Raw genomic sequence first — 13,530 nt, 5'->3', positions numbered from 1 at the left:
ACGTTGTAGCCTATAGGGCGTCTACAAACTAGGTTTAATAGTGGACAAGTTATAGTCGTAATCAACACAGATGTCTAAATCTGTCGACTCCATAACAATGGCGGCATCTTTTCTACTTAAAACACGATTCTTAAGCCACCGCATAATGCGTGCCACGCCATTTACTCATAATTTCTGGGGACCCATTTTCGACGTAAGCTTTGAATGACTGATAGCTTAACACCATTAACTACAGTTGTCCATCTTTGCCTTTAATATGCAATCAGCGTCTATAAATATCAGATGAAAAGAGAAGGGATTATCATATCAAGTTATAACTTGTCCGGGGCGGAGCGTTATAGAAAAGTAAGTTGTGTTTTTTTGGATTCAAGTATGTTCTATTCGTGATGAAAGACAAAATGTTTGGAAACTATATTGTGAGATAAGCAGTCTTGAGAGCTTATTACAAGATATCCTTGCTGTTACACATGCAAAATCTCTAAAAAAATTTAGGATTTGGTTTCCCCTTTTTCATTTCTTAAAATGTTTTGACAAATTCGATATATGTCAATGGTTGTAGATTTCTTACAGTCTTTATTGTTCGTAATCTATTATTTTGGATTCAAGTTAGGTTTACTACAATCTATATATTGATAATGTATTATTTTTGGGATTCATTCCGATGAAATTCTTGCACTAATGTTCTGAATGGTACTTCGTGATATGATAAAAAAACAAGAAGATTTCCACAATCTATATGAAATTACCTTATTTTATGCTTCTGATTCGATTGCGTGATTATTTTTGCATCAATATTTTAGGTCATACTGTGTGATGATATAATCTATCATCGCGATGAGAGAAAGAGAACATCATTAGAACATCATTAGAAAGGATGGCTTAAACATCACATGCTAGGGCTTCATTCTTAGACTAAAAGTGTTAAATAGTCAAAACTGGCTTGATTTCTTCCTTAGTGTGTGATGTTTAAGAGTGGCCGAGAACAGATGCTCTCTTTTCATAATCTATTACGATAATTCTTAGACTAAAAGTGTTAAATAGTCAAAACTGGCTTGATTTCTTCCTTAGTGTGTGATGTTTAAGAGTGGCCGAGAACAGATGCTCTCTTTTCATAATCTATTACGATAATGGAAGCTCTCTTTCTCTCATCCTGATAATAGATTACAGAACATGACTTAGAACGATGCAAAAATAATCACACAATCGAATCCACAAGAATCAACATTCACATCATCATGATAAGATTACCATGTAGAAACAGAATATAACAGATTATCAACATATATTGCATGGTGGTGTATGTATGCCTGATCTTTCATCTTTGTCTGCCGTGGACGTTGTTTTAGAAACTTTTCTCTTCTTTTTCTTTCTGTTTTAGCTTTGTGACATGTGAGAAGCATTTGATTCAGGTGATCAAGAAGGCAGATAGAGGCAAGCACCCATCATCATCAACTGACCGACTCAAAGATGGACAAGATTTCTGATCATCATTCTAAAAAGGTTTGCAGAGATTATGAAACACTTTAGAACTATGTTGTTGTGGTAACTTTACCAATAAATTTGTACTGCTGTTTTGTTTTATCAATACACGCTTTCATGATGATTCCTTCAGGCCTGTTTTTTCGTGCTTTTCCTTGCAAAGTGTCACTTGCATGAATCTAGAACGTGGTTACATGCAGCGCTATAGTGAAGTTTAACTAATAATTACACAACTGTGAGAAAATTGAGGAATTTAATAGCCAAATGTAGTAAGATTAATGAATAACATGTTAGAATATAGTTTTTCTCCTTTTTCAAGATAAGATATTTATTTACTACTTTTGTTTGCTTATGGTGATACGGTGATTCATGCGGGCTACAGCTGTTTTCTTTAAACAAAAAGGTTAAAGAGTCAGATTCCGGGTTCAAATTACACACGCTCTTTCATCCTTAATTTTTAAATTTGCAATTTATGTTAAGAGCTAAAGATTAGCTTGAATTTAAGACAAACATCAGTTTCTATTTTCAATTAAAAATAATATATGTGATAGTTACATTGTAATGTCTATATGAATATATTGTTGATCATATTAAAAAAAGTTGGTTCTGCAATTTTTGAACAAATATGATCTTTAAATTTGTTTATTTGGATTTGTATGTCAACTTCAAGATCATTTTTACTATTTGGTAAGAAAACATGAATATGCAGTGCTACCTTTTATAAAAAAAATTTATAATACAATCTTTAGATACATTTTATGTTTTTAAGAGTTTGTGTATTTACTTTATTATTTTGGTTATCTGACATGGGAGTATGACTACGGTTTTCAGTCACACGGCCGTTTCTGGTCAATGAAAATTAATTAGATGTTTTTAAATTATTTTTTAAAGTGATCTTGATATAGTTTTGGCCTTTTTAAAAAATAAATAAATTATTTAAAATAGATTACTTGCACTCGTGTTATTTGTTATGCATGTAATTAAGCATATAATAAGATATTTTTATTCTAAAGTTGAAGTTAAAAAAATCAGCTAAAGAGTTTAGCTATAGATGTTATAGATATTAAATTTGAATTCTAGTGTGTGAGAGGGAGACATGCAAATTATATAAATAAAATGCATGTCTGTTACATAAATTAAATGAAATTATATTTAAAATATATGCAAGTTGTATACACTAATTTGCACACTATATATATTTTTCTTTTATGCAAGCTTTAAAAATTCTGTTTTTCATCATGTTTTGGTTTCTTGAAGAGCATTTTATCTATCTGATATGATATTGATACTTTTTTTTGAAAATTAAGAGGTAAAATATACCATCATATCAAATTCTTGAAGTCTGTTCACTTCAATCAAGAAAAACATAAGCAATACAAAGTTGATCTCCTCCTCTTGAATCCATGTAGATAAATAAGCCCAAGGAGATGGAGCTAAACGTTCATAAAAGTTCAGTTCCATACACCATGGAAGAGGAGAATCTTAAATATACTAAAGACGGCACTGTTGATAGATTTGGAAGACCTGTTCTCAGAGCTCGGACAGGTGGTTGGAAATCTGCAATTTTGATATTAGGTACTCCCAAACTCTGTTTCTTGTTTCTGTACAAAAATATCATATGAATGATGATAAAAGTTAGAAGGTAATTTGATAACTGGCCAGGTTATACGACACTTCAAAAGAATATAATTTTGATAAGAACAAGAAGATTTTCATAATTCATATGAAGCTATCAAATTTTATGCTTTCGGATTCGATTGTGTGATTATTTTTGCATCAACTTTTCTGATCATACTCTGTGATCCATCATCAGAATATGAGAAAGAGAGCATCAGAATATGAGAAAGAGAGCATCATGAGAAAGTGATGAATCACAGAATGTGATCCAAAACGTTGATGTAAAAATAATCGGACAATTGAATTCAGAAGCATAAATTTTGACTAATCGATCTTGCACATGATGTAACTTAGTAGTAAACCAGTGGTTGGGGTTCTCTCCCACGGCACATGTACACAAATTTGTAAGTTGATTAGTCATGCCAGTTATGACACTTGCACACCATGATAAACTGATTCATTGTAATTGTATGTGATTTTTACTAGTAAACCAAGGATTTGCGACACTAGCATTCTTTGGAGTCGGTGTAAACCTGGTTCTGTTCCTGACAAGGGTACTTAAGCAGAGCAATGCATCAGCAGCAAATAATGTGAGCAAGTGGACTGGAACAGTTTATATGTTTTCTCTTGTGGGAGCATTTCTAAGTGATTCATACATGGGACGCTTCAGGACATGCACTAGCTTTCTTTGTGTTTTTGTTGGGGTAAGTTAAAGCCATTCAATTCAGCTCATTTTTTTCCTTGTGTTTTGGCTGATGGTTACAGAACTGCTTGATATATTTCAGGCAGGCACCTGATGGACTTCACGGGGCATGTGCTTGTTTGCCTGCACCTATTCAAGTCTTTAGTAAGAAAAACTGCCAAATCATCCATGCTAGAAAAATATGTAGATTTATGGACATTTTCTTTACTAAGTATTAGCATTTTCCAAATGCATTTTGTCTATGTTAGAAATATGTAGATTTATGGACATTTTCTTTACTAAGTATTAGCATTTTCCAAATGCATTTTGTCTATGTTAGAAAGATATAATGTGGAGTTGTTGATATAAAACTGCTTAAGCAAAAAGGCCCTGCCCTGATACAGAGATACATAATAATTATCTCTTCCTATCACGATAGGATATAGTTTTGGTCGGTTTGAAATAAGGGTACTGCTGACAAATTTTGTTTCAGGTTTTGATTGTGTATGTGTTTTTAGCATTAATGTTCCGGATCACACTGTGTGATCCATCATCACATCTTTCTTCCTTTATTACCTTTCTCTCTCATTGTGATTGTGGATCACATAGTGTGATTGGAAAGTTGATGCTAAAAACACATACACAATCAAATCTAGAAACAAACTTTGTCATTAGAAATGCATTGTGGAAATGTGATATTATTAAAGGATACTGCTGTTGTAATGGATTTCAAAAGTACAAGGAATAATGTAGAGAGATTGTAGGCAATGTTAGCCTTGCTAAAAATACCCCAATTTAATGTTTCTTTGGCAAACAGGGCTTAGTTCTTCTAGCATTGTCATCTCAACTTCTCTTGTTGAAGCCTTCTGGATGTGGGGATGGCAATATAAACTGTGATAGTGCCTCCCCTGCAGCAGTTGGACTGTTTTACTTGTCTATCTATCTCGTGGCTTTAGGAAATGGAGGATATCAGCCCTCTATAGCTACTTTTGGGGCAGATCAGTTTGATGAAGAAGATGAAACAGAAGCAAAATTAAAAGTGGCCTTTTTCAGCTGGTTCTACCTTGCTTTCAACCTTGGATCTCTATTTTCTAACACGTTGCTTGGTTACTTTGAGAACAATGGCATGTGGCCATTGGGATTCTGGGTTTCTGCTGTGGCAGCCATTATCTCCACCATAGTATTTCTGTTTGGGACGCCGAGGTATAGGCATCACATCCCCGGAGGTAATCCATTGCCTCGTATTGGACAAGTGTTTGTAGCAGCAATCAGGAATTACAGATTGAAGCTCCCATCAGATGAAGATGAGCTTCACGAGCTGTCTAGTAAACATAGTGCAATCAACGGAAGCCGAAAAATACTCCACAGTACAGGATTCAGGTTTGTCAGTGGTCGAAGCCTAGATTAGTTATTATTATTTGTTGAGATTAATTATTATTATCTGTTAAGCTCGAGTAGAATCTAACCCAAGACCTCTCATATGAGAGGCTCACAATTTACCGTTGTGTTGTAAGTTCTTGCCTGTACCAAAAGCTATTTTTAAGTTTGATGAATTGGATCTTATTTGTACTGGTTTTTGTAGGTTCCTTGACAAGGCAGCTATAGAAAAGGGGTATGACAAAGTGGAAGGAAAGTCCCAAAATCCATGGAGACTTTGTACTGTTACACAAGTGGAAGAAGTGAAGTGCATTTTGAGGCTACTTCCAATTTGGCTGTGCACAATTATCTACTCAGTTGTGTTCACTCAAATGGCGTCTTTGTTTGTAGAACAAGGTGCTGCAATGGACACTTCTCTGGGCAACTTCAATGTCCCACCTGCTGCAATGTCAATGTTCGATATTATTAGTGTTGTAATATGGATAGTATTATACAGAAGGGCATTGGTTCCTCTTGGTTTCAAGATCTCTGGAAACCCAAAGGGTCTAACTGAGTTACAAAGGATGGGAGTGGGGTTGATATTGGGCATGCTTGCCATGGTTACAGCTGGTCTAGTTGAGGTGTATAGATTGAAAGAGGCCAGCAGAGGAGGTCATGACACAAGCTCCCTCAGCATATTCTGGCAGATTCCTCAGTATGCTCTCATAGGGGCTTCAGAGGTGTTCATGTATGTGGGTCAGTTGGAGTTCTTCAATAACCAATCACCTGATGCTTTGAGAAGCTTTGGAAGTGCCCTTTGCATGACCTCCATGTCACTTGGAAACTACGTCAGCAGTTTGTTAGTGACAATTGTGATGGACATTACAAAGAGGGAGAACAGTCCTGGTTGGATACCTTCAAACCTTAACCATGGACACATGCATCTTTTCTACTTTCTCTTGGCAGGCCTCACACTAGTTGATTTCATTGCCTATGTGCTTTGTGCTAGAGGATATAAATGTGTTGTATTTGACAAACAACACTGCGAAAAGGATGAAGAGCAAGAAATCAATTAAGCGTGTGATGTTTAAGCCATTCGCATTTTAGACAGTATTTTGTTGTCTATATACCGAACCCATCATGAAAACTTTGCATCCTTGGCATACCCATTTTAAAAAGAATTGAATTGGGTGATCTCATATCTCATTAGTTTTTTATCATATTGAGATGTGGCATAACCCAACTAGATGTCATCTTTGCCTTTTAAAAGAGGGGGCCAAACTCCAGAGTCCATGAGAGGAGATAGATTTGACTTAGGTTGTTCCCAATAAGTCTATGATGAAGAAAATAATACATATGTAATGATCTACATAAGCATGCATCCCTGACAAAGTGATTAACTTTTTTCTTGCAGAGTTGTCAAACTGTTTTTTGTCCTTCAATCAAATGAGTGGCACTAAAATGGAGTTTAGTAGTTAATAGTAGAGTCACAATTCCATAGAATTGATTAAAAATGGAAAGATGACATGTTGATTGGAATTGAATATAACTGGTGAGTTGTTGGGCATTATATGACAACCATGCGCCTATGTACTCCACGCCTTTGATAATGCCACTTTATAGCTTGTCTTCCATGCATGGAAAAAAGTAGCAAGAGACGGGCATGACATTTTTGAAATTTATGCTTTTTATAATCATGAGATGGAACATTTAAGTACAGTGCCGTAGAGATAGAAACTATATAACAAATCTTGGAGTCATAGACGCCAAGACGAGTTATACCAGCTTTCTTCTTGCCGTGTAGATTTGTATTTCATGTAACTTGTCATCTTATCTTTTGTATACTTGGATAGCATGTAACTTAACATCTTTTCCTGTTAAGAACCGGACTTCATGCAACTTGCCATCTTTCTTTTATTTTTAAGGATGAATAACCACACAAAAGATTTCTTCGAGGGAATCATACTTTTTTTGAAAAGTTCATGTCAAAGTTAGAAAGGGTAAGGAAAATAAAAGTTAATCTTGAAGAATAATCACACAAGAGATTTCTGTGAGGGAATCATAAGATTTCTTCGAGGGAATCATACTTTTTTTGAAAAGTTCATGTCAGAGTTAGAAAGGGTAAGGAAAATAAAGGTTAATCTTGAAGAATAATCACACAAGAGATTTCTTCGAGGGAATCATACTTTTTTTGAAAAGTTCATGTCAAAGTTAGAAAGGGTAAGGAAAATAAAGGTTAATCTTGAAGAATAATCACACAAGAGATTTCTTTGAGGGAATCATAAGATTTCTTTGAGGGAATCATAAGATTTCTTTGAGGGAATCATACTTTTTTTTTGAAAAGTTTAAGGAAAATAAAGATATAAGATTAAGATGAAGACTTCTACATATTTAAGAGCTTTTATTCATTGTGAACTTTAAAATCTATCTTTTTTTTCTTTGTTTTTTTTTTTTTTTGAAGTATCATGTTTTGACAAATAATAAAGTTTAATCAAGAAAACACTTTACTTTGTACCAATCAACATGACCATGCTAAGAAGTGATGTAACATCTAAAAGATAGAGGAATCCAAACTTATTACTGAAGAAATGAAAACTTTAGGAATTCTAATGACCTCATGTAAAATTATGGCTACAAGTGTGTCACTACACATGTGATAGAAATGCATGCCCTCATGGTATAGAAGCATCCATGCTAGTAAGTGTATAGCTTTGTTTTTTATTTATCCTTTTAAAAAAACTTACTGAGCTAGTAGTAGATACTTCAACACATATTTTTATGTCATCAATATTCGTAGTTAAAAAATTAAAAAAATCTTCAATCTCCCATAGGCTTAATTTTTAGAGTATTTAACACATTTATAGTAAGACTTTTCCATTAACAAGTCTCTCGTTGCACTCCTTGATAATCCTCATAATGAATCACGTATTGGATGTTGAAAAATGTTGCACAATCAAATCCATAATAAACAATATGGTATTTGAATGGATTGTGAAAATCTAATAACATTAATGAATGTGCATTATTGATTAGTATATAGATCAAGAGTTAGTACAATTGAAAACGTTTTCTATCTCATGGTACAATCTTCCTACAATTCTATGAACCACGAGATAACACAATCCAAATCAAGTGGACTCCATTATAGTGCAATTACAAAGGGAAGTCATTATTGTTAAGTACTCATTGATTGTGTAAGGGAGATATTGATTGGTTGGCATAAAATTTCAAGATTGCCACACTAACACATTGAATTCATTGTGATGTTAGGTAAACAAATAATGAGTCAATCAAGTGGTTAGGTCCAATAATATTTCATAATTTATGTGGATGATACAAGAAAGATGAAGATAATTTTACATTTGAATACATATTTTAGTATTAAACCATCAAAAATACAAATCCAAGTTTTTTTTTAACATGTCTTGTGGATGGTTGAGAAAGGAAGGGTTTAGAATTTGATAGTCAAAGATATTCATTAATTCCTAGTTAGGTTTTTTTAAAATCTTGTAGGTTGACCAATAGATATCAAGAGATTTTAGTTTATACATTTATGTCAATTATAAGGTGTACCATAAATGAGTTTTGATGCCTTGGAGATTAGTTTTATGAAAAACCATTTTCATATAATTTAGTATTGTCATGAATTATTATCAAGAGTCATGGAGTCGTGAGATCAATTTAAACAAATATTAATAGGGTTTTTTAGGCTTATCTTCTTAATAAAGAAATCCAATGCTCTAATGACCTTTCCTTCAATCTATCACAATCCAAGATTGATATGGGGACATGTGCACCAAGAAGGTGAACAAGCTTCAAGTGGCCATTTGTAAAACAAAAGAACAATTAAACGTCAACTTGGATGAACAAATTGAGAATCTTGCACTCAAAATTTGAAGATACCAAAACAACAAAAATCATAGTTCTCTAAATCTAGTTTCTAAACTACTAATATTTTTTAAAAATGGATAACATTAAGGGGGTCAAATCCTTTATGCACAAAAATATGTTCCTATTTTTTGGAAAAATATAACATAGTGTTTTGCCTGCAGTTCAAAAAACATAGTTGCATTTAGTATTTTGAAAAACCTTTTATAACAAGATAGTTAAGAATGAGTACTAGAAGTTCTCAGATTTTTTGTTGAGTATTTTTCTTTATGATATCTCAAAGTGGAAACATCTTGAAAATCTTATACATATTTGTGCACTTTAAATAACTTGCATCAAACTAACTGATTTTAAAAAAAATTAAAAAAATTGAAAAGAATGACGTATAGAGAAATAATGTATGATTTATTTCATATTTGATCAAGTAGGGAAAAAGTTATTACAAAAATGGTACACGTGTCTGAAAACTTTGGAGACATTGGTAAAAGAAATTAAAGATTAATATGGTAATTTTGTTCAAATATAAAAATGTTAGAAAGCTATAGAGACATTTAAACTTAAGGCAGTAATTTTACAAATTCTCACTTGATAGTGGGTAAACCTAATGATAATGAAGTTGAGAAACTAGATTGAAAGAAAATAAATGCACCAAATGGAGAGAAATAAAGCTTTCAAACCTAACTTCAAACCTAAAAGTATGGGAATAGAAATTAATATGTGTCTTTATTTAAAAAACATGATTAAGTTTTAACATGTTGGTGTAGTCACATATAGAAAGACCTCAATGATATTTTTCCAACCATGCAAAAAGAGTCAAGCAATGGAAACAAAATAACAAGGAGCAACAAGGAATAGAGGAAATGCAAGAACAAATGTTTTCTTTATTCCAGATTCATGAAATGACATCAATTGGCTAGTAACATGCAATCTTACATTTTAGGTGCACGTCCCTGATTACAAAAGAAATACTTACAATAGCTTTAGGATTCCAAAAGCCAATTTCATTTGAGGCCTACCTATCTAAGGAATAATTGCATGAATTTATACAACTTTACAAGCATCAAGTCAACCTAGAAGGATTACATTTTCCAAGGTGAATAAAATGTATCACCAAATATAGTTTAGGACCCAATTAATAAGGATCTTCCTCAACAAGAGATGAAATGAGGTATGATGTCACAAATAGGCAAACCATGGGTGCAACATCATCGATAAATGAGCCACTAAGCTTTGTTGATCAAGAAATTTCTTTGTAAGATTGAAAAATTCTAACTATTCATGAAATGTGAAGAACGAGTAGGTCTTGCCAAGAAATCATAAGATCTCCATCAAGAAGAAATAGATCAAGGCATGAAACTAGACAAAGGTAAAACATGATGTCTATAACCGGTCATGAGATTCAAAAGAGATACTAAGACAACTCAAAGTAATACTACAAAAAACACATAAATTGGCTAATCGGAACAAAATGGAAACAAACTTAAAAGGAAATATTTTTGGTTGATGCAATATTGCCAAGAACCCAAGATGCTCATGCATCATACACCCAAGGTTATTTTGAAAGTAGGCATCTCACTTTGGTGCTAAAGGAAAAACAAGAATGCAACAACCTTTCTTCACATTCAAAATATATGCACACATAAAGAAAACCCAATATCTTGTTCGAAGAAAACAAGAAGAGTCACACTTGAAAACACTATCAAATGTACACACTCTCTAAATGGTCAATCATCGCTACAACAAAAACAAGTTTATTTTCTCAATTTTTTCTTTAATGCTCCTATCAAGCTAAGTTTTTCAATCGTTCGCACAAGTATTCAATCTTATATTTACTCAATTTTTAAAAAAAATTTCTCTTTAAATATTTCGCTTAAGACTACTTGTCTTTGCCAAATTTCCAAGCGTGCATCACTAAACATTTTAAAAATATTTTCTTATGCTTCATTACACGTAGAAAAAAATCAACCTCATATGAAATTTTTATTTTTTAAAATAAATTGATGTTCCATAAATTAGTTTTAAAAAGTTTCCTCCTTTATTTATTTTATCTAAGTTTCTTGCAATTACATCATTTCTACACTTGTTAAAACAAATGCTTATACTCAATCAAAAATTATGTACAAATATGTCCAATTCCATGTTGTTCATAAGTATATATGGAAGTTATCTTGTGTAAATGCACTTGACAATTCTATGGTGTTTTGCATCAGTGTTTATAGAGTTCAATAGAAGGGTTCCAAATGATATCCTAATGTGCATAATACAAATTCTAACTTTTGGATCTTACGATCCTCGTCTTCAAAGGCTTGGTATTAGTACAAGATGTTGATCTTTATAAGGTAACTTACTATACTTGTACAAGTGTAAAAAAGGGGACTTTTTGCAATATCCTTATTTAACAATTTTAGTTTTCAATGTTACTATTCTTGACAACTTCACATCAATACTCCATCTATGAATTTTCTTACAAGGATCGTAATCCAATTGAAGTGAAATCTTGGAAAGAGGAAGACTACATATATTTTAAAGATCTACCCTATATATTTTGATTTTTTTTTGCTCGACAAATTCTAAATGTTTAGATTCAAATAAAAAAATGTAAAAGTTATGCTCAAGTCCATAATGCTTGTGATTGTAAGTTGGTTTCTCTACAAAACTATATTTGTATGCAATTATTTTGTACTTCAAAGTTGGAAATAATATTAATCATAGAACCCATTTCAATGTATGTGTCTATATACACACACATACATGTACTTATACCTATATACACATATATGTATACATACACATATATCCACTTATGCGTGTACATATACATATACATAGCACAAAAATTATATGCAATTGTCTCAAGTTTTATGACTGTTTAATGGTTTAAAAAAATCATCTAAATAAGATAACTTATTACAATTACTCTTCTACTAAATTTGTTTCTTGTTTCTCTCATATAACATCAAGTGTACCCATTGCAAACTAAGGTGCAATAACTAGTTCTTACACGACATATGAACAAGTTCAAAAGCAACTTTATTACACTAGACTCCATATAGCAACTTTATTACACTAGACTCCATATATGTATGTAAGAAAAAATACTAGATAACTTTGAATAGATCATATTGTCTTCCAGAGTTGAAAAAGTAGATTTGAAATCGGATGCATAAATACTTGTCACTTTCTAAGCCACTCATAGCAAGATAACCGAAAAAATAATTTTTATTTTAAATATTTACTTGTTCGTCAAATCCAATTGGAAAACTAATAATTATTATAAATATATCAAGTTGAAGTGGGAATTCCATGAGTAGCGAGAATTAGAGGGCCCAAATTCTTCATTTTGTCAACATAGGAGTTGGCAATTTGAACCAAACTTTTTAAAAGGAAAAAACGTTAGATGTTATTTTCAAAGGTGATAGATAAGCTGTAGCGCATTACAATACGACAACGTCCCTTTCTCCCTGGCGTGACTGATAACTGTCCCTTGTTCTTTATAAACTATTTTTTTTCGCGCACTTGTCTATTGAAAACTGTGCTTATCATGGTTAATTGAAGCCGTCAGTCTTGACACGGACTTCTCACGCAATCACATGTGAGATAAAGAAATAATTTAGCATTTGATTAGAAAGGAAAATAAGATTGTAGTGGTATAAGAAATAAAGTAATATAAGAAAGTACTGTCTTTCTCAATGATAAATTATAGAAATAAATGATGAGGATAAAAGTTATATAAGATTCTTGGTTTATAGAATTTGGAAAGGAATGGCTGACCAGCATCTTTGATCAAAATTCAAAAATTTAAAAATACAATAGATTTTGGTGAAATTTTCAACTTTTGTTCTTGTTTTTTCTTGTTCTTCATGGTCTGTCTATTTTATACTTAAAATAACACAAAATTTGAGAAAAATCACCATGTTATCGGAGATTTGAAGAAGAAGAAAATTTGACTTTTAATGTATTCTGTTTGGAGCATAGCTGACACCATATAGAAATATGACTACAATGACAACATCATGGAAGGCTAGTCCTAGATTGAAAAGGGTTGTTTACAGAATATGAGTCTATAGTTAAGTATTTTATTGAATTTATAAAGGTAATGAGATAATTGAGTGATCAAATTTGTTTATTATATAGATGAATGTTGTATATGGATTAAAAAGTTTTTGATGATATGATTTGTCTAGTACGAATCCATTTACTATTGTATGTATATATGAAATTAAATTCACTTGTAGATCTTTTTATAGAACTGAATTTGAATTGTGGATTTGAATCTCTAGATAGTGGACTTGAACTTGATTGTTATGATGGGTACAAAACATTACTATCTATATCTATATATTATGTTTAATATAAGGCTAGCCTTTATGGATGCCATTTAGGAGACGATTAGGCTGATTATTCAATAGATTTGGAAAATTGTTGGAAGGTAATAAACAAGTACACGTTGATGCTTAAAATATTAATGTGAGTTGAAGCGTAATAATGTTTAAGGGGATTCAACCATT

General features: G+C 32.2%; 1 protein-coding gene across 1 annotated transcript; it reads left to right on the top strand.

The window, feature by feature from the left end:
* Positions 1-210: 210 nt before the first annotated feature.
* Positions 211-6,547, top strand: LOC149561128 (protein NRT1/ PTR FAMILY 7.2-like). The gene is made up of 6 exons (XM_089824970.1): positions 211-345; positions 1,410-1,500; positions 2,889-3,054; positions 3,583-3,800; positions 4,596-5,158; positions 5,361-6,547. Exons 2-6 carry the CDS (start codon positions 1,468-1,470, stop codon positions 6,208-6,210), a joined length of 1,830 nt encoding a protein of 609 aa, XP_089681096.1. The 5' UTR covers positions 211-345; positions 1,410-1,467; the 3' UTR covers positions 6,211-6,547.
* The last annotated feature ends 6,983 nt before the right edge of the window (positions 6,548-13,530 follow it).

This window comes from Cupressus sempervirens, chromosome 4 (genome assembly GCF_028749045.1).
Source record: "Cupressus sempervirens isolate cs-2001-9-10 chromosome 4, ASM2874904v1, whole genome shotgun sequence".
Taxonomy (NCBI): domain Eukaryota; kingdom Viridiplantae; phylum Streptophyta; class Pinopsida; order Cupressales; family Cupressaceae; genus Cupressus; species Cupressus sempervirens.
This window is presented reverse-complemented; position numbering and strand designations above follow the sequence as displayed.